The sequence below is a fragment of the Cydia strobilella genome, chromosome Z (genome assembly GCF_947568885.1).
Source record: "Cydia strobilella chromosome Z, ilCydStro3.1, whole genome shotgun sequence".
Lineage (NCBI taxonomy): Eukaryota > Metazoa > Arthropoda > Insecta > Lepidoptera > Tortricidae > Cydia > Cydia strobilella.
The window spans coordinates 27,710,198-27,733,439 of NC_086068.1; the positions used below are offsets into that span (position 1 = coordinate 27,710,198).

A 23,242-nucleotide genomic window follows, 5' to 3' on the forward strand; every position below is an offset into this window, starting at 1 on the left:
GCCGTCGACTTAGGCAAAAGGGAGAGGACCCCCGCTCCGAATCGTTTCTGGTGCAGAGGGTGTCCATAGCCATCCAGCGGGGTAATGCCGTGAGCATTATGGGCACTTTTGCACCGGAAGCGATAACGAACGGGTTTGACTAAATTACCTCGTGTAATTATATAATTATTTGTAAGAAATGTAATATTTTATTGTATTTTAAATAAAATGTCCTAGGAATCGACTGGTACCGTTATTTTTTTCGTATTTGAAAGTTAAAAAAAAAGTTTTTTTCGAAACAGGTCTTGTATGTTTTTATTATTCCCATTTTTTTTAAGTTTCCAATTTATTGTGATAAATTGCTCATTTTCTATCTATTTAACTAGATTTAGTTATACTATTCAACATGTATTGTGTCAACTACCCTGTTAAGCATGAAATCTTTATGGTAATCAACATTTTTTTTACATTGTAATAACGCTTATAGTTTATGAAATGCACACCAAAACCAAGTTTTTCTTGCAATGTAATGCCTAATTATCGTCACAAAACTGACAGTGATTAACTTTTCTTAACAACTCACGCTAATTGGGTACACTATTTTCTGAAATCTCCCTTAAAGGGCCCACTGACTATCAGTCCGCCGGACAATATCGGCCTGTCAGTTGTTCGGAACTGTAAATTTTTTGTCAGTGGGCCCGTTAGAACAAAGTGCTGTCGATAAAGCCGGACGTGTCATAGGCGCTGTTTGTAGATCAATTTCAGGAAATCTGTCAGCACAGCACATACCTAGATGTCACTTCCTACAAAATACTATAGCGAAGAGGATTTACGATACAATTACCCCATAAACGTATACACGGTGTAACATGAGGAAACCGAATAATTTTAACAGCGTATTCCTGATCATATTTAAAGTCTAAAATGTCCACCGATGTGGCTCCGAGCTGTGGGGTAGGCCGCTGACTGGCGTCGAGTGTTCTCATTACAGAAACGAGCCGTACGCGCAATAGCGTGTGTCTCTGATGACGTCTCTGCTCGTCAATATTTCACTGAATACAGTATACTAACACTACCTTGTGTACTTATTCAGCAAATAGCGACATTTACCCACGCCAATACGAACAAATTTACTGTGAAACAGGTTAATCTAAATCGCCATCTGCGTAGTAACAAGAACGCGGGCTGCCTCGCATCTGTGCCACATAAGTAAGCGAAAAGTGGACGATCAGCCTATGTACTTGGCCCACGTATATTACAACCACCTACCTAAAAGTATCAAGGATGCACCTTCCTTCCATAATTTTAAAAGTAGATTAAAACACTGGTTACTAAAATCACTATTTTATGACATAGATGAATATTTTTCCAGTGAAATTATTGATATACCTAAATAAAATTAACTATAAGAATAAAAATGTACTTATAATTGTGACATACAAATTGAACGTGTAATAAACTTATAGGTATATGTATACTGTATATATTGATACTGATTGACACAGAATAATACAGAGAAAAAATAAAATAAAAAACCGAATTTGTAATAGAAGTATGAAGTGGCAGTTCATGGCCTTCACTAAATTAAAAAAGCTACTTTGTTTCACTCCCTGGAGTGAGGAAATAAGTCGCACTTTCCACACTCCAGGGAGTGACGAAAGTAGGCTTGTTCGAGCTGCTGAGGTGGAATAGTTATTTGTTATACAAGGGTGCAAAGTTGTATTTTACCCGCGAGTGTAAGCGAGAAGTAATAGTTATTTGTTATACAAGGGTGCAAAGTTGTATTTTACCCGCGAGTGTAGAATTGAAACACGAGCAAGCGAAAGGATTCTATAGGTGAACCACGAGCGAAGCGAGTGGTTCTAAAATAGAATCCTGAGCGTAGCGAGTGTTTCAACACACGAGAAGTAAAATACATTTGCGCCCGTGTGTAACACAAAACTTTTCACCTCACTATAGCGAGGAAAGTGCAACATCCGCACGTTAGATCATCTTCATCATTGGAATCACTCATTTCTTTACGATATTATAACAGAAAACTCTGGAAGTTGTGTATTTTTACGCGAGTCGGTGAGAAAAGGTTTTAAGTATAAAATTGTTGACAATGTTGACATTTCTGATGTATGAAATGTCAACGATGCGTTTTGAAATTGCATCGACTCAACTTGTGCGTTCAGAATTATATTTAACATCATTATAAAAAAACAAACGTTTCTTATGGAATTTTAAGGTTTTTGACTTAAAATCATTAAATAAAGCTAAATTTGGTATTTTTTATTAGATTCTCAAACCATTTATTTAATGATAATTAATATCGAACGAACCATTATCATGAGCGTTTTACGTTTTGTTATCTGTCAAGCTACTTAAACACGCTTCATCCAAGGTCAAATTACTTTCCCCACTAGTGGATAAAACGCGTTTTTCCCCGCTTGTATTGAAGGATAAACGACAACTTTCCGAGCTAGTGAGGGGAAAAATACATTTGCACCCGTGTGTAACACAAAACTTTTCCCGTCACTATAGCGAGGAAAGTGCAACATTCACAGGCGTTAGATCATCTTCATCACTGGAATCACTTATTTTTTTACGATATTATAACAGAAAACACTGGAAATTCTGATTTTTACGTGAGTCGGTGAGAAGTGTTTTTAAGTAAAAAATTTGTTGACAATGTTGACATTTCTGTTCTGACGTATGAAATGTCAACGATGCGTTTTGAAATTGCATCGACTCAACTTGTGCGTTCAGAATTATATTTATATAAATATAAATGTAACGTTTCTTATGGAAATTTAAGGTTTATGACTTAAAATTATTAAATAAAGCTAAATTTGGTCTTTTTTATTAGATTCTCTCTGTCTCTCAAACCATTTATTTAATGATAATTAATATCGAACGAACCATTATTATGAGCGTTTTACGTTTTGTTATCTGTCAAGCTACTTAAACACGCTCCATCCAAGGTCAAATTACTTTCCCCACTAGTGGATAAAATGCGTTTTTCCCCGCTTGTTTTAAAGGATAAAAGACGGCTTTCCGAGCTAGTGAGAGGAAAAAAATATTGTATAGCAACAATATCTGTGCAGAGAAAAGGCACCCCCCTGCATACAAAGTTCTGTAAATTGGTATGGACGTGGGGTACCTTTTCTCTGCAGCTGACTGTACATAAACGCAACATTTCACCGACAAAATCGCAATTTCCTTGTTTTTAGGGTTCCGTACCTCAAAGGTAAAAAACGGAACCCTTATAAGATCACTCGTTTGTCTGTCTGTCCGTCTGTCACAGCCTATTTCCTCCGAAACTACTGGACCAATTAAGCTCAAATTTGGTATACATATCGACGCTGGAAAGGAGAAATGGGATAAGCGACACGTAGCTAACTTTACAAGGGAGCCAAAAAACCGCAATAATTTCTGAAAAAAAATCATTAAAATTCGTATTGAAGTCTAATATCTTAAATGTTCTATATTATTCTGTTATTATTTTACCTTTAAATGGGTTATTTTAGAATTTAGTGTCGCTTAAGCAAAATGACCGTAAAATTAAAATTTGGTAAAATTATCTTACCGACATATTTCACAAGAAAATATTCAGGTAAAAGAGTGCAAGCTAAATTTAGCATAATAATTAATTGAGTAAAAATTATGTTATTGTAAAATATGCTTATTTTACAGTCAAGTAAAATAATATATATGTAATAATCGACATGAAAGAAATCAAGATAAATTATCTAATCATTTTTCAAGGAACAATTTCAAACTTGATAAGCTGCTTATGGGACACATTCAAGCTAGGATATATCCTATGAATTTTATTATTTATAAACCACAAGGAAACGATTGTCTTACTCCTGGTTAAAAAAACAGCGTTTAAGGAATTTGTAGTTTTATTTCCAATACACGAAAGACTATTAAGTTAAGTAACGAGTATTGAAATCACATTAAACATTCGTACCTTTTTGGGCCGGTCATCTTAAGCCTAAAAAGGGGGTCAACCTCGGAATGAGAAATAATAAGCTGGAAACTCGTATACACCTTCGTTATAACTTATTAAATGCTATCTTAAAAGTCGACGCATATATCGTGTGCGCGTCAGAAGCTATTCAAAGTCAAGGGTCATACAAATCGGTTTTTCACGGATATCAAAATTTCTATAGCTCCGATGTTATTGACATGTAGGTAAGAGTTGTAGAGCATAAAATTTGCGACAAGTTAGGTACCAAATATTTCATGAGAAGAGCCGTTTTCAAGATATAGGGCAGAGAAAGCGTAGTGATCAGACATACGTACTATGAGGCAAGGTCAATCGTGAATATCGGTGAATAATACTTAATATAATACCTTCTATAAAGTTATTAAATCATCCTTTATTGATCATATATGGCTTTTAAAAGTTGTCTGTCCTGTAGAAAATAAGTAACCGCTTATGTCCATGTAAGTATACGTACGGCGTACTTACAGGTTATTACTGAAATCGATCATACGCAGAGTTCCTATGGCCATCTACGGTTTCCATCAACAGATCAGCTCGATGTCATTACATTGTCATCGTTCTTTCATAATATGTACAAGGCAGTTGACATATACATGATACCCTATAAAAAGTATCTAAAATACAAGATACTAGGAATTCAAATATTTAAATATCAGATACATGATGCTTTTGGGAATGATGATGTATTGTGAGTGATGATGATGTATTTGTCAGTAAATCAGCTGGCGACGCCCCCGCCGCCCGCGCCGCACATGCCGCCGCTCAGCTGAACCTACTACATAGATACAAATGTCAACAATGTGTTGCCGTGCGCGAACGCTGCGCTTGCATATCTCTCGCCATATTTACCTGTTGCCCCTCATAAGTATCATTTTGAACCGTTTACCCTTAAGGAAATGATCAGTGCATGCAAACGGATAAGAAGAAGGGAATCGAGAGATATCAACGACATGTCAACTCGGACCATAGATTACCTGCCCCCTACCGTTATTTCACTGTTACTTCTATTGTTCAATAATTGCATACATGCCGGAATTTATCCCGACGTATTGAAACTAATTAAAGTTCAGCCTATTTATAAAAAAGGGGGAAATGCACTTGCCAAAAATTAATACCTATACTATCAAAGATCTTTGAACGCTTAATTAGTGATAGAATAATGAAACATATCATGACAAACAATATTTTAAACCGCCAGCAATTTGCGTACCAGCCGGGACGGTCTACCACAGACGCGGCGCGTGAAGTAGTGGATCGAGTGACAGCGCATCTGGAGGGCGGGCGACGTATTTACAAAGGCTATACTGATATGGTTCAGATGCGAACTGAACTATAGGTAGATTAGCTCTTGTTTGGACAAAACCCTAATCTATTATAGTATAGAAATTTACTGAAATCGTATAGACTTTATTGACTAAATTCATACGGATATTGTTACTACAAATGCTAGTCTGTTGCGATCTAAAATTTGAATAATATTTTAGTAACGACTCCGATTGTATTAAATAAATTACCGTTCATGCAAATTACTTAACAATGCCTAAGATTTTTTTTTACTTTTAGAATTATTTCAGTGGGTAGGTACGAGTAACCAAAATTTCGTAACCAGCTACAGAATGGGAATCAAGATTCCCAGTTTATTTGAAGCCGGTTACGTATTGGGCCAGCGTGTTACCGTTTGGTAACTAAGTTTGGTAACTAGCTACAAAACAGGAATCTAAAATACCTTTTATGTAGCCAGTTACGAATTGGGCTAGAGTGGAACCGTTTGGTAAATAAGTTTTGTAACTGGCTACAAAATGGGAATCCAAAATTACATTAAATCAATAGGTAGGTAGGTTCGTTAGGTAGCTTCAAATGCCCGAAGGGCAAACCGCCCAGAAATAGGAGCCCCGCGAAGCGGGGCTCCGTCTAGTTACGTTGTGAAGTCATTTTTTTTTAAAGAAACAGTCCGACGAACTGCAGCTAACTAGACGGAGCCCCGCTTCGCGGGGCTCCTATTTCTGGGCGGTTTGCCCTTCGGGCATTTAAAGCTACCTAACGAACCTAACCTACCTACTGATTAAGTGTAATTTTAGATTCCCATTTTGTAAACAGTTACAAAACATTTGCCAACCGTGGCTAGGAATCGGTAATTCAAAAGCCCTATTTTGTAACCAGTTACATCCCGGGATTTATTTTTCCCGTTTCGAAGCCGGTTACCAATTTTTAGTTACCAAACGGTACTAAAGGGTACTCGTACTTCTTATTAGGTTTTGTGAAAGCAAAATGTTTGAATATTATCGCGACAAAAGCTAATCGATTTGAGTAAATAAGTATTATTAGTATTTAGATATTATATTCAAACGATACTGACGTTACTAAACTCGACTAGGTTTTGTCGTGAATAATATTCGAAAATATGTAAGCAAAAAGCTAATCCATTTGAGTGACTACTTTTTCGAAACGGTATAGATATTGTTAACTAATATGCATAAACAAAAGCTCCCCGATTATAATTTGAGGCGTGACTGAAATAGTTTAGCTTTTGTAAATACGCGGGCGGGCGGCACATCGCAGCGGTATTCTTATCAGTATCACTAATAGTGATTCACTATGCAATTAAAGGCCACTTTCTTGTCTGACTAAATATAAAAATGTTTTTTACTTACATGTTTAAATTCTCACCCTTTATGAATTATCATTTATGGCCCTGAATTTGGAGAACGATTAGAAATTTAGATATGAATATCTAGCTTATGTTTCATCTTAACTAACTTAGCGGTTTCACTCACGTATTTTTAGTCACTCGCGCGACATGTGACTAAAATACGTGAGTGAAACCGCCGAGTTAGTTAAGTTAATATGTCTCACGATAGTTTAAATTCGATTATGTTTCATCAATGATCAATCGTGTCTTTTTTAGTATTATACTTTATAAAGCTATGATTGTCGATACTGTCGATAGGTTATTGTTCCAAGGGTGATAAAAACACAGTACATCACTATGCCAAAAATATAACTTTCATACTTAGCAGAAAATTTTGAAAATATATACAAGAATCTATAAAGTATTGAATGCAAGTAATAATTACATAAACAACATACTGATTTTAATGTTTAGGTCAGGTCCTATAATAGTTATTAACGATACAAGCGCGGAAAAGAGGAAATTCGAAACGAGTGGCGATAAATTAAAACACGACCGCAGGGAGTGTTTTAAATCGACGCGAGTTGCGAATTACCTGTTCGCACGTGTATCGTACAACGTTTTACAGTGCATGTGGCCCTTTAAACTTTCGACATGTGCACGAAAAGTGCTCTCTTACGCACTAGTGCGAGAAAGTAGCACCATATGTACTGTAAATTAATTTGTCACCGATTTAAGGTTACCGGTTCGTGCGTATTTTCTTTTCTTCCTTTATGCGATTTTCAGCCCTCGATCACACAAGTCATTGTGACATGGGGAACTTCAAACTATTACAAACAACAAGTTTCATTTCTCATGCTCTGAAAGAGGGTCATTGTTGTTTTAAAACGTGTGCAGAAATGATACGTCTCTGCACTAGAGCATTATACGTTTCAAGTACGATTTTTTTGATTTTTTTACAATAAGCAATTGAAAATTGGGTTTAAATGAATTTGTTATAAAATTTCCATTCTTATATTTAACTCCCCATTCCATAAATAACGATACTTTTGCCTAAATTGTTAATTAAAAGTACCCTCAAGAAATACTATAAAAATGTATACTTAGTCATGTTTTTAAAAAAACACATTCATTTTACTTTCCTTGTATTCGAAATAAAAAGTAGTGTTTAACCTCGCTTCGTTCGAGCGCCAAACAACATCGGCAGAAGTGGAGCCTTTCATCCCTTGGTTAACAATCTACTATAGCACGTTTCCCAAGAATCTTTTAGGAATATAAATAATATAATTAAAAATCAGTAAGATCTCAGCAAGATGACCGCGAAATATTTGAACTAATTTAATGTAAAATTGTTACAGTTGACACCTACCTGTGAAATGAAATGAAACATATATTTTATTTGGCTGGATTAAATTACAACCATTTGACATTTTCCTCAGTTCATTTAGTGACAAGACTGAAAAAAAAAAACGAAAGTACTTGCGGATTGTTATCTCACTCACTCATAGACAAAAAGTAATAATCATAATCATTTATTTGCACATAAAAAGCGTGATAAGCGTAATAGCGTGTTGGAATACGATACCTCTTACCAAGCTCTTATTTTTGCCCGGCTTCTATGCTTTAGTTATTATTCTGAGGGTAGAACTTTGCTTGGTCAATATAAGGGTCAATTCATAACTATGTCAAAATATGACTTGTTTCCGGCCGGGGACTATAGTATACTCGTAAAATACTCGGAATCTGTCAGAGGTCGTCGTAATATGTCATTATATCGACGTAAAGGTAATGGGGTCAGGTGCGCGGTGTTTTCGGCGTGTTTATTAACTTGCCAAGCACGGGGACAATCACTTACGAGGTGGACACACCCGTTCATATGATTTATCGCTGTCCCCGATGTGACTTATCTCTGATATACAGGCCGATTATTACCTACTTAAGTGTAGTTTTCATGAAAAGAAAAATAATTCAGCTGGTTCTACTTAACCATAAATTATTAACATGTTTTTAATTGTTTGTTTCTAAACATGCAATAAAAGTACGAAGGCCGGTCTGATAGTTGTTTGCTGCTCCGGCTCTACTCATGCGATTTTAATATTATTTATACCAATGTGAGGGATCTTTCAGTACTTATTGAGGTAGGTAACGTAAAATCATTTTTAGTTTCACGCTTCACGCTTAGTTTTTAGGGTTCCGTACCCAAAGGGTAAAAACGGGGCCCTATTACTAAGACTCCGCTGTCTGTCTGTCTGTCTGTCCGTCTGTCACCAGGCTGTATTTCATGAACCGTGATAGCTAGACAGTTGAAATTTTCACAGAACAAACGTGATTTTTTGCCGTTTTTTGCGTAATGGTACGGAACCCTTCGTGCGCGAGTCCGACTCGCACTTGGCCGGTTTTTTTTAAATTTATTTTTTACTTCGACGCGTCGAAGCCTAACAAACGGTCATGATGATCAGTTCTTGAGACACCATGTGCTATACCTGTATTATTTTATAAACAGTAAAAATATTCGATTTAGGGGCTGCTAGTTGCAAATCTGGACTGTTTTTTTACAAGCTGTTTAGTTTCACCTGCCCAGTTGTCTATGTGTGGATCTGTAATCAAATCTCGCAAGTTAAGAAAGAAAGAAAGAAAATACATTTATTTAACGCCACAACATAGTACATAAGAAAGAAAAGCATGCAGACAAAAAAACATTTGGACGCCAAAAAGGATCCCCACTCAGCATAGTGCCGCGGCAAACCGTGGCGCTGGTTTTCTGTGGGGACCTGGCTTAATCTAAAAATAATGGCGACACGTACGCCAACGACACACAAATAAAATTTACATTGACATAAAAATACAAACAAGTTAAATTTGACCCACTTCCTGGTTTCCGGTGAAGCTGAAAATTTGCATATACATATATGTACGTCGGGCGAAAATGCAATATTAAGGTACCATCGAGTTGATGGAGACAGGAGGTGGCCATAGGAGTAGGAACTCTGTGATAAAACAACGCAACCCAATTGTGTTTCGGGTTTTAGAATTGTCTTGATGAGTATTAGTTGCCTAAAACTTATTGTGTCTATCGTTCTGATTAAGTGCTAATTATTATGACTTAACAGGCGTCGTAAACAAGTACTTTAATTAAAAGTTGAAATTTCAGATACTTATTAAACAATTTATTTTAATATTTATTAAATTTATCAATTAAATACATCGGAAATAGCTAATAGTACATTTCGATGCTAGTGCGGAAAGTATGTCATTGAAGAATGACATTTCCGCACGTGTATGGAACGACGTTTTTTTAATACAGTTGCGAAAAAATAATAAAAACAACAAGTAAGGAATAAAAACTTTGGAAACTTAAAACGCCTCTTAGTAGGTAGTAAAAGTAAGAAAAAACGCCTCTTATTTGACAGGCGTTTCGGCAGCTATTCCGTTCCATTCAGACAACTTATTAAGAACGTTTTTTCAATATTCAATATTAAAAAATAAACGTGTTATAATGATGATGAGGTAAGTAATTAAATTATAAAGTATGTATTTTTTCGTATTCTTACATTAACAGTAGGTTTTTATGTTGATTACTACGTTTAAAGGAAACTAATATTAACACTCATCAATAACTAGTCATGAATTGGAACAAGTATAAATTTAAAAAAATTGGAAAAGTAAAAAGCACTAGTTCGCGAAAACCAACTTTCCGCACGCTAAACAGCTACGTAAAGTAGCACTTTTTGAGCAACTGTATTAAAAAGGATTTATAAGTTCGATAAAAAAAACAACAAAATGTACCTAAATACGAAATTCATTTAGTTGTGACATAATTGCTGTTTCTAGGGTTCCGTACCCCAAAAGGAAAAAACGGAACCCGTATAGGATCACTTTGTTGTCCGTCCGTCTGTCATGGCATTTCTAGGTGACTACGAAACCCTAAAAAAGATACGGCCGTTTATGCCGCAAAAAAGTATATTTGGACAATCTCAAAGGAATAAACATTTATAGAGTACTTCCCGTTGACCTAGATGAAGTAATATCGTCTTACACTACAAGTGCAGAGAAAAATCTTCGCGCTTTCTAACCAGACGGGTGCACAGTATTCTGCTACCGAGTATACCAAATCTAAACCAGTGGAACGCAAGCAATCGGCGGTTTTAGTGATAATTCTGTTAGTCGCTTCAGACACGGAACCCTAATAAATAGACGTTTGTTCTGTGGTAGAGTGTAAGCATCACGGGAAATCATCCTGTGCATAACACAGAAAGTCAGTATTCAATCATTTAAGTTTTCGCGTCAAGTTACTTCCTATAACAGACAGTCCTACATGGTAATATTTTATAAAAATAGTATGGTGTAATATTATTTTGCTTGAGGTTATGTAGCTAGTAGGGAAGAAGGGGGCAGCTGTCACTGGCGGCAGCTTATAACAAATGCGTTTAAAAATGTATTTTCAACACACTTGCTCAAAACGACGTTTTTATTCCACCGATTTTTGGCTCATAATCCTAGATATTAAACACGCGTGCTCTTTCCGTGTATTATTCCACTCGTTCTTTTTCATTATATTATCCGACTGAGTTAAGAAGGTAACTGATTGCTAATAATATGCATGGAAAGGGAGCCTTCTTTAATTGGTCAGACTGGCGGGCACCGGCGCGCCCGACCGCCTGCGCGGTGCGCGGCCCGGCCGGCCCGCTCGCCGCCCGCGGCCGGGGCGAGGGCCGGCCGGCAGTATGACAGATGCAACACACAGTACTGTTTTCACTATTAAAATTTGATTAATATGAGTATCTTTTTTTTTTCTCGCAAGTGTGTTGAAAAACGTCGTATGAAACGCGTGTGCATTGGTCATTACACACATCGGCTTTCTTATTGCGCGCTCGCTTACAGCTCGCGCGCACAATATCGCCTCGTGTATGATGACCAACTTAGCACACTTGTATCATAATGTACTATTACAATGCATGTGCTCGAAAAGTGCGTTTCCTACGTTGCCATATCATGCGGAAAGTACTACTTTTCCGCACTAGTACTTTTTGTTTTCAATTTTTTTTTACAGTACATATGGTGCTACATTCTCGCACTAGTGCAAAACAGAGCACTTTTCCGCACTAGTGCTTTTTGTTTTAAATTTTTTAATAATTAAACTTATTTGCCATTATATGTTTTTTTTATTTACTCGCACAATGCATAGTAAAATATTGTATGATACACGTGCGTAAAGATGATTTCCGACTCGTATTCCTTTATACACTCGTTCGCTTTGCTCGCTCGTGAATAAAATTCCACTCGTCGGAAATCATACACTTTCCGCACTTGTTGCATAAATAGCTATTTTGATGCGATAATGATCCAAATCCATATTTTGGGCTTGCAACAACAACCCACACAACTGTCCCCTGACAGATTTGACGTTTGACAGAAAATAAATGAACCAGTAGCTTAGTTTGTTTACGATGCTAATCGTTAGCGGTATAGTACAATCGAATTAGGTCTCACCTCGAAATCCTTTTAAAGTCATGAAATTTGGTATGTATGTTAATTAAAGGTCTCTTTTTCATGTCCACACTATTTCACATTTGGGACCTCGAGGAATCGCAGCCATCTTGGAAAATGTGTATCATCCTGGAGAAATTTGCCTTTCACTCTAAATCTACGTTCTCTGTGAAAATATGGTGTAAGGCAACATTAAAGCTTATTAAATTCTACACAAAAAAGTCCTAGATATCTATCAATTTAATACGCCGAACGGAATCGTAATGGTTTCGTTTAACTGTAGGTCTCTAAAGAGATCCATTGGGCATGGTCATCAACTTTGTCGTGATGCCGATATCGTCTTGTTACAAGAGACTTGGCTCCTGGGACACGACCTGAGACTTGTGCACAACATCGATGACAAGTTGCTGACAAGATGGCTGTGCTACCACTTCCGTGGACACGTCGGCCGGGGTGCTGCGCGGACGGCCGTACGGCGGCTTGGCTATATTATGGCGAACGTCGGCTTTCTCCAACGTAACAAGAATAGAGTGCGACAACGATAGGATATTGGCAATAAAAATTGATTATAAAGAAAGAAAGAAGAAGAAAGAAAAGACATTTATTTGACGCCACAACATAGGACATAAAAAAGAAAAGCATGCAGACAAAAAAACATTTGGACGCCAAAAAGGATCCCCACTCAGCATAGTGCCGCGGCAAACCGCGGCGGCTTTTATAGTAGTATAAGTTTTAGTATTTTTAATGTGTATATGCCCTGCGACAGTCATGATAACTTAATGGGTTTCACGAGCTGCTTGGCCAATGTAAGTGCAGCCATCGAGGAGAGTGATATCGCGGCTGCTTATATCATAGGCGTTTTCAACGCTCATCCCAGTGCTGCCTTTGGACGGGAGTTAAGCGACTTTTGTTCTGAGCAGCAATGGGAATGTGCAGACATAAATATCCTAGGTGTCAACTCCGATACCTATACGTATTTAAGCGAAGCGAATGGCTCTCGTCGGTGGTTGGACCATCGCGTAACCACTACGGCCGCATGGAGGGCGATACAATCTGTTTGGGTAGGTAATGATGTTTCCTGGTCAGATCATTTTTCGTTATTCAATCGCCTAAACTTAAAGGTTATATGTAACAATACGGCGGCTACACATAATTTAAATGGTCTAAAAAGTATATTGTGGGATCAAAGGGACATAGAACAAATAAATAAATATGGTAAATATTGTTATGAACATTTAAAACGCATTGACTATTGTAAAAATGGACAGAATTTAGATTAGGTACAGTAATGATTTCCGAATTATATAACAATATTATCGATATTATGCAGACCGCTGCTACCGTAAGCTACTGTTCGCGTGCAGGTGCACGGAAAAAGGGCAGACAGATCGCTGGGTGGAACTACCACGTCAAACAGAGCCATCTTATCTCTAGAATGTATTTTAATCACTGGGTAGACTGCGGGAAACCGCGCTCGGGTGACGTTATAATAGCATGGCAAAAAGTAGGAAAGTTTTCAAATATAAATTAAAATGGTGCCAGGATAATGAAGAGTCAATTAAAATTAATATTTTAGCTTTAAATAGAAAATGTAACAATTTGTAAAAATTTTGGAAAAATACTAAAGCTTTAGATTATAAGTCTAAACTGCCTTTAAGTATAAATAACATCAATGACCCTAAAGAAATAGCCAACCAGTTTGCGCGTCACTTCAAAGTAGACCCGCCAGCCGACGTCGACAATGCATCCGCTCCCCCCCCCCCGCCCTGTCCGGGGGACCTCCCCTGCTCCAACCGCGATGAGTCAGTTTACTCCAAACTCAAAAAGATGTCGCGGATGTTGTTAAACGTATGAAGAGAGGCAAGTCTCCGGGACACGACGGGTTGAGCGTGGAGCATTTACTATATGCTAGCGATGAGATGCCTAGAGTACTGGCTATCTTATTTAATCTGTGTATCCAGTTTAGCTACCTACCTGAAGCATTAATGAAAACTATCGTCCCTATAGTCAAAAATAAAAGCGGTGATCTGTCAGACCTGAAAAATTATAGGCCAATATCCCTTGGGCACAATAATTGGTAAAGTGCTTGAGAGGTTATCGCAGCTCGAACTGACGAAAAACTTAAGGTTGAATGACGCGCAGTTTGGTTTTCGTGCCGGCCTATCGACCGAGTCCGCGATACTTAGTCTCAAAACGGTAGTTAACTATTACATCAGTAAACATACATCTGTGTTTGCATGTTTTCTAGACCTGAGCCGTGCCTTCAACATAGTAAATTACGAACAACTGTGGACTAAGCTCTTGGGATCAAACGTGCCGGTAGACACGGTCAATGTTCTTAGGTATTGGTACGAAAACCAAACAAACAACGTGAAATGGGGCGATACCCTCTCTAACGATTATAGGCTAGAGTGTGGTGTACGTCAAGGGGGCATAACTTCTCCGGACCTATTTTGCCTCTACGTTAATGGTCTGATTGAGGAACTGAGAGGTACCAGGACGGGTTGCCATGTTGCTAACATATGCGTTAACAACCTGAGCTATGCCGATGATATGGTGCTTTTCAGCCCATCAAGCCAGGGTATCCAAAAATTGCTTACTATCTGCGAAACATTCTCAAAACAGCATTATCTAAAATATAATATTTTAAAAACAGAACTGCTCGTTTTTAGATACGGCAAGGGTCCGGAGGTAGTTCCGCCAGTTTATTTGAATGGTTCGCCGGTTCGGGTCGTAGCATCTTTCAAGTACTTTTTTTAACGGAGAACCTTCGCGACGACATGGACATGGAGCGATTGGAGCGAGAGCGCCGCGCGCTCGCGGTCCGCTGTAACATGCTGTCGTGAAGATTCTCCAAGTGCACCACTGACGTAAAAATTACTTTGTTTAGGGCATTCTGTCAGTGCTTTTATACATGCTCACTTTGGTGTAACTACACCAAACGCTCATATAACGCGCAACGTGCTTCGGGTTCACTATAACGATGCGTTCAGTGCTAACACCATGTTTCCTAATGCGGGAGTACCTGATTTTTATGCAATCATGCGGTCCCGCGTAGCTTAGGTCTGGGCAAACGTATGGCAAAACTCGCAGCAAAATGATATTCTGGCGCTGTTTACTGTCAACCCGAGCAATAAGATCCTAAAACACTGGACGGCCGTGCACCTGGACGAAAATGGAAAATAATAAGTATGTACTTATTTAAGGTATAATTTAACAAAGGATCTAATTATAGCTTCCGCATCATTGTATTGTATTGTATTTTTAAATTTTATGTTAGCTTATTTTATTGTATTGTATGAGTTTAAAACTTGAAATAAACAATATTATTATTATATATCGTATAAACTCACGGGTATATACATCCCGGTCATTTGATAGGCGTGCGTGGGGATACAGATCCAACACGTAGAGGCCCTTTGGAGAAGTTTGCTGTTACGTAATACACCTGCTAGAACCCATTCACGGGTACAAATAGATACCCGTAAATCGGTCCCAACAGGCGTAGGGGCTATTATAAACACAGTGGAAAAGAGTGCCGGTTATGGTCTTGAAGTTTGGCTGGTCAAAAGATTGGGCTATTGTTGAGAAGTCCGGACACCTGCCATAACAATGTCTATACTCGTTATCGAGGCAGGCGGTGACTCGCCGCTGACTAGATGGGCCCCTGAAACTGCCGTCGTGAAGACGACCAGGAGCAACACCGGTGTGAGCGGCTCAGGGGTGTCGAGAGGTGTGCGCCGCTTTCTACCCAGTGGCTGTTAACAGCCACTGTGCCCACTCGCGTCTTATGCATCTTTCACTTCCACCCCTGGAGCATATAGCTCTAGCGACTCCTCTCTGGACAGCCAATGTAGGCAAGCCAGAGCTGAGAGTCCTGCGGGTCCCCTTGGGGTCCACTCCGACCGACGAAGACACGCTGGAGACGGAGACCCTGACCGACTCTCGGGAGCACTCGGGTCCGTGGGGTCGTTACTCCCCAACAGCTCGCCACAAGTTGCCCTGCGGGGTTATTATATATTATTATTATTATATTATTATATCTTTGCGGAAAAAATACATCTTGTTATAGAAAATAATAGCTGAATCCAGATTTAGCGCTTATACACTTTCAGGGGATATTCTCTTAATAGGAAACTTGTAGGAATATGAATTTCACTTTTGTCTATACATTTGTACACGTTATACCCCAATATCAACATTTTACTCGACTGCGACTTAAACAGAAAGTAGGGTTATGGGTTTAAATACTGATAATCATTACATCCTGTAGCTCAGGATACTGGACGGATTTTTTAAAATGACATATCGGTAGATTCCTATTGCCCTTCACAACCTGTTTACACTTGTTTTATTAAAGAAAAATCAATGCAGCCGCCTTGAGAGGATGCCGAAATATTTTTACTTCTAGCGCCTAAACTAATGAGTAGATTTGAATGAAATAGACATCAGTAGATCCATAATTGGTACACGAGTGCTATGCAATACAAATTTACTAAAATAAATGGAGGAAAAATATTTAGGACTTAAAAATGTAACTGCAAAAACAGATTTTAGGTCTAGGTAGGTATAGACAAAAGTGGAATTCATATTCCTCCAAGTTTCATATTAAGAGAATATCCCCTGAAAGGGTATAAGCGCTAAATCTGGATTCAGCTATTATTTTATATAACAGGATGTATTTTTTCCGCAAAGATATCTAGGACTTTCTCGTGTAGAATTTAATAAGCTTTAATGTTGCCTTACACCATATTTTCATAGAGAACGTATATTTAGAGTAAAACGCAAATTTCTCCAGGATGGTACACATTTTCCAAGATGGCTGCGATTCCTCGAGGTCCCCAAATGTCAAATAGTGTAGACATGAAAAAGAGACCTTTAATTAACATACATACCAAATTTCATAACTTTGGAAGGATTTCGATGTTAGAACTAATCCGATTGTACTAGTATTTGTGCAGATTTGTAAGATTTCTCAGGCTGTATTTGAAGGAATTTGTAAGTGAAACTTAAATTATTAGATATAACAATATATTATGTTTAATGAAGAAGGATGAGTAATCAGAATATGCAATGTTTCTGGAGAATAACGACGTTTATTTTTTTAAATAGATGTGGAGGTAGTTATGTAAAAAAAAGTAGGAGGCAGTTTTGACTAGCAGTCTGTTAAAAACCACCCCGGCCATAAGAAATGTTCATATCTGCCCCGATATTAACTGTCATGTAGTACCTAATTGAAACAATAATATTTTAGTTGTTTTAGTAAATGCTAATAATGCATTTACCTAAATTCCATGAATTCCATCCAGTACTTATTACGTTTAGTCTTGTTTAGTTACATAGGTTAATAACGTAGGTTGTTTTGTGGAGGCTTAAAACTGGTTTTAATAGGTAATATTTTGAACTATGACCATTAATGCAAAAAGTGTACTAGGCTGCCCCCCTCTCCCCTAATATATTTCGAAGTACCATAGAGTAACTTATACTAGAGCGGTACTGTCATAGAAAATTTTGTAACCCCAGAAAATTCACTGCCATCTGTCGACACACTTTAAAACTAAAAATGAATATTTATAAAAATACGATAAAATGTATTTAAATATGGATAAATGATTTTTTTTATATGCATTAATTATTTTTATGATTTTGACCCATGTTCTTTTACTGATATGCGTTAAAATTGTTAAATAACAAACGAAACCGTCAACGCCATCTATACGCCAGTAGGCCAAAGCTAGTAGCGCCCTCTGAACGAGAATCAAATTTTCTTGATTTTCGAGGCACGTTTTTTCCTTAGACTGTATCCATCTATTACGGAGTTATATCTATCTTTGGAAGTACGTTCGAGTCGAAGGAACTGTAATTGAATTTCATAAAATGGTCTTGGCCTGCGAATCAGTCTTTTATTTCATCACAGGAGTGTGAAAACAGTAAACTGCAGAAATTCATGTATTTTATTAACAGGATAATTACTACTAACAATAGTATTAGGAATATTAGGAACGTGATTTCTAGTTTTAAGTGACAAACTTAGTTTTAAGAAGGTTAAACATTTTAATATATTTAGGCTAAGTTAAAATAAATGTAAAAATATCTTATATGATATGACAGTTACACATTATACCTAATCCCATCAAAAACATAAATGTGAAATGAGAGCCAAGTTCAATATTAAGAATATGCGTCGTTGTTGACTTCACTGACAAAAGAATTGACATAATTGAATTAATATGGATGCCAAGTTCTAGTTCACTTGGGAATACTTGGGATATAATTAAAGTTCAGCATTTGAATGAATATAGAATAAACTGTGTCCCGGTCTCGACTAACATTCTCAGCTCTACGAGAATCGTAAATAATATACAATCATTTTCTCAAACAAGCAAATAAGTATGATATTAACGTTATGTTCTTTATCATATATTCGGAAGTATCACGTTATGCGTGAATACTACCGCTCATAAATATTTGCATGCTTCGATGGTTTCATTAAAACTCTTCTTCTGCAGTAAGTAACCACGTTCTTATTTTTGACCATCTCATATTAATTTATAATCAAACATTTTTCGAAACTGTATGCTTGTCACAAAGCAGTTTTAACCTTTTGGACGCCAATGACGGATATATCGGCAGCGCAGTTCCAACGCCAAAGACAGATTAATCCGTCACAGACCACAGAGCAACATAGACCTACGTGCATTCGCATAAAGATCTTTGACACTCCGGTGGGGTGGCGTCCGAGTGACAGCTTTTGTGCTTGACACGGCGTCAAGAAGGTTAAAGAAGGTAAAATCCAAAACCTCCATTTCTGAGATTGAATTATGTACCTATATTGAAAACGGTAGTAATTATTTGCAACACATATTTCTGAAAGGTGCCATATCAGTTATTAAAAAACAAAAACAAAATTGTTTTACTCGTGCGGTAACAATGACTGGAGTACGAATCAAATAAGTGCGCTTACCTCGCCTTAGCGGGGTCTTCGCCGCTGTGTCTCTTTGTGTGAATCGTTCCCTTTTCTACGGGCGCTAGCTCTCCCGTCCGACCTGTAGCGTCCTGCAAATAACGTACTCTCACATTATTACAAGTAGTAATGAATAAGCAAAAACTAGGCGCAATATTTTATGAGCACGACAAAAACCTGTGAGCCGGTGCCGGGGCCGTCGCTGTGTCCCGAGGTTGCCTTTCTCATGGAGGTGAGCCTGTAGAAGGGCGGTGTCTCTGTGCGCTCGATCAGGCAGTTCAGCGTCTCCACAGTCTGCAGTTCAGTCATCATCTCATCCAGGAGTCGTTCAGGCCGCGAGCGCGCGAGATACAGTACTACGCGCTTAGCCTATTAAACAATATCTTGATTCACATTAACAATTTTCAGTAGGACAAAATAGTTATTCGTTTTACAAGTGGGCAACGTTGTTGTTTAACCGCTCGTGCTAATATTGATACCCGAGCAAGGGAAAGATTTCAAAATTAAACCACGAGCGTAGCGAGTGGTTCGTAAAGTGGAATCTTGAGCGTTGCGAGGGTTTTAAGGTACGAGGGATAAACAAATTTTGCCACCGAGTAAAACACAAAAATTTTCACCACACCAACGCGAGGAAAATACTAACTGTAAAATATCAAACAAAATGAAACCAAAACAAATCGAAATGATCGTTATGAAATATTTATCATTCAAAATAATCATTTAAAAGTCAATTCAACCAGCCAACATACGGAAACAACTCAAAATTTGCATCAGATTACTTTGCCACACATGTGGATAACATGCAACTTTCTCATCAGTTTTTGAACAAGCCTTTACCAGCTGGTGTGATGAAATAGTTATGGGTGCAAAGTTGTATTTTACCCGCGAGTGTTTCGACACACGAGAAGTAAAATACATTTGCACCCGTGTGTAACACAAAACTTTTCTCCTCACTATAGCGAGGAAAGTGCGACATCCACAGACGTTAGATCATCTTCATCACTGGAATCACTTATTTTTTTACGATATTATAACAGAAAACACTGGAAATTCTGATTTTTACGTGAGTCGGTGAGAAGTGTTTTTAAGTAAAAATTTTGTTGACAATGTTGACATTTCTGTTCTGACGTATGAAATGTCAAGGATGCGTTTTGAAATTGCATCGACTCAACTTGTGCGTTCAGAATTATATTTAACATCATTATAAAAAATCTAACGTTTCTTATGGAATTTGCAGGTTTATGACTTAAAATTATTAAATAAAGCTGAATTTGGTATTTTTTATTAGATTCTCAAACCATTTATTTAATGATAATTAATATCGAACGAACCATTATTATGAGCGTTTTACGTTTTATTATCTGTCAAGCTACTTAAACACGCTCCATCCAAGGTCAAATTACTTTCCCCACTAGTGGATAAAATGCGTTTTTCCCGCTTGTTTTAAAGGATAAAAGACGGCTTACCGAGCTAGTGAGGGGAAAAATACATTTCTTTTACTGCCGAATGTTACTTACATAAGGCAACAGTTCGTTAGGCGCCATTCCCGATACTATAATAAGGTAACGTATTATGACTTTGAGATTGTTGGGCCAACAGGCGCATAGCGTTGACCACAGCTCCTCAATTTCTTTCGGATGTTGATCGGAGAACTAGACAAAAAATGCATTATTAAAACTTAAACTGTAATGTCAACGCGGGCTCCTCTCAACAGATGATAACGGCTAAAACAAAAGAGTAAAGATAATATATTTTAATTACACACAGTGTCAGCAAAAGTTGCTATTAAGCGGGCGAGGTATTCAAAATGATCTTGACGCGACTTTTTATTAATTGAATAAGAGCGTGCCAAGGTAATTTTAAACACCTCGCCCGCTTAGTAACTTCAGCTGCTGCCTTGACATATAAATATTACTTTTAGGAAAGTGTTAAGTACAATATAGGCAGTCCTGTAGCAGATTATTTATACGATCATGCCTCGCATTCGATGAGACTATTAACCTTCTTATTAAGTAGGTATTTGTATATTAACCATAACAATGGTGAGAATCACGGGACTGTCAAGAGCGAGGATTATTAATGGATTTCGCCCGCAGCATTCAAGAGCAGCTCGGGATAACCCTCGTTTACATTGACTTTTAGGGTTCCTTACTCCAATGAAATAGCTCTTATTAAAATTAAAAGGTACTACATAACACCATTATTTAGAAACTGATTCAAAAAATTAATTGCTTACTTTCGCTGTGATGTAAAACAAGTTATTGAGAACCATCTCCGTCGCCTCAGCGGAGCCGAGGCCCTCGCGCCGCCCACTCCGCCCAGCTTCTGACGTGTAATACTGAACACAAATTCATTTGTAGGATAATGAAATTCCCATTTAGAAACATTAAAAACATACACACATAAAATAATAGGGCACGATTTGGCATTGATAGATTTACTTTGTGATCGTTAATAAGTTGTGTTCCCCGCATTCGAAATCTGTATCAGATTTATACTTTAATTACATGGAAAGGCGATGCGATGACGTTAAGTTCATTAATCACGGAAAATATGCGGGCACGGAAAAAGACGACCAGCCAAATGACAGTTCTTTGTTTTAAATCAGTAAATGTAATTGGATGACGATATACGTGTTAAACTCGATTATCTTTACAAAAACTTTACAAAAAAATTGCTTTTTTTAATTTTTGCACAAACATTGATTAATTTGTCATGGTTATTGACCATTTAATACATATTATAGGGACCGTGCGCGTTGGAAGGTCTGCCACATTGTGACCTGAATCGGAAACATAGTTTATGTTTACCTACATCAGAAACACACAGTTCACATACGTTTCCTTATACATTGTAGGGTCTGCCATCTTGTGAGCTACGAGTACATTGGAAGCTTAAACTTGACATTTACACCTCGCGCCAATAAACAGGGGCCTCCGTGCTGCCACCATTAAAAAAAATACAATAGGGAAGGTGTACGAACTGTACATGCACGTTCCATATTGTATTTATTTAATAATGACTTGGTTGTTAATAATATAGTACAGGATATTGTTGTAGGGTAGGGTATGGTATAGTGTTGTAGGTAGGGTAGGGTAGGGTAGGGTAGGTACCTGAATGTATGATAGTTGGTTGGCCGGCGGCACGTTGAGGTCGACGAGCTCGATGTTGACGAGCCACGGCAGCAGGTACTGCAGCAGCAGCTGCCGCACCTCAGTGCGGGCCGTTTGGAAGCGTTCCGTAATTTAGTACAGGATATTGTTGAGGGTATGGTATAGTGTTGTGGGTAGGGTAGGGTAGGTACCTGAATGTATGATAGTGGGTTGGCCGGCGGCACGTTGGGGTCGACGAGCTCGATGTTGACGAGCCACGGCAGCAGGTACTGCAGCAGCAGCTGCCGCACCTCAGTGCGGGCCGTTTGGAAGCGTTCCGTAATTTCTACAAATACACACCTAATCAAACCTCTCGTTTTTAGTGACTTTATGTCACGTAAAAAAACATTGGGAATGTTAAAACTATTAAAGTGACGGATTAAGGGTCGGTTGCACCAAACTGTTTGTCATCGTTAAAGAATTCGCTAAACTTTATTGTATGGAAAGTTTCATAGTAAACCGCCGCGGCGCGCCGGATGTCGTTGATCAGTCTGTCAAATGTGAATGGTGCAAAGCGAAAAGGGGGGTTGGATGTGACAAAATAAATAACATGCTCTTTACTTATTTTGTCATTTGTCATTCAAAATCAGCACTTAATAGTCAATCCTACTAGTCAATATGAGGGTACTAGAGACCCGTTGCGGCGTCAAAACGCCGCTAGAGTATGGTTCCAAAAGTTAGGTTGCCTGTCCACTGGAGCGGAGCGGTAAGCGGGGAAAAATCCAGCAATAGAATTTCATTAAAACTACAGAGCGGAGATTTTATGCCATTCAATCGGTGGATTTTTTCCTCGCTCATCGCTCCGCCACCTCGCTTCGCTCCTGTGGACAGGCAGCCTAAGACTGAACGCTTAATGAAATAAATAAAAAAACTCAAGAGCAATAAAAATGGGTACATAAAGTATCCTATCAAAACATTACATGTAAAAAGATTCATAAAATGTTCATTCATTCAGGCAGTCATGTACTGTTGTTGATGTGTAGTAGTTGTTGGTGCAGTAGTTTTGTTTTCCAAAGGGAAAAAGTAATGAAGAT

At 38.0% G+C, this 23,242-nt stretch overlaps 1 protein-coding gene across 2 annotated transcripts in view; it reads right to left on the bottom strand.

Moving 5' to 3' along the window:
- LOC134754145 (protein furry) overlaps positions 1–23,242 on the bottom strand; it is a 351,985-nt gene that overhangs the window by 102,846 nt on the left and 225,897 nt on the right. For both annotated transcript variants that reach the window (XM_063690243.1, XM_063690242.1), the window contains 5 exons: positions 22,361–22,494; positions 21,293–21,394; positions 20,574–20,708; positions 19,234–19,425; positions 19,057–19,148 (listed from right to left, as the gene is read on the bottom strand). In XM_063690243.1, coding sequence (XP_063546313.1) covers positions 19,057–19,148; positions 19,234–19,425; positions 20,574–20,708; positions 21,293–21,394; positions 22,361–22,494 — 655 coding nt within the window. The remainder of the gene's footprint in view (positions 1–19,056; positions 19,149–19,233; positions 19,426–20,573; positions 20,709–21,292; positions 21,395–22,360; positions 22,495–23,242) is intronic.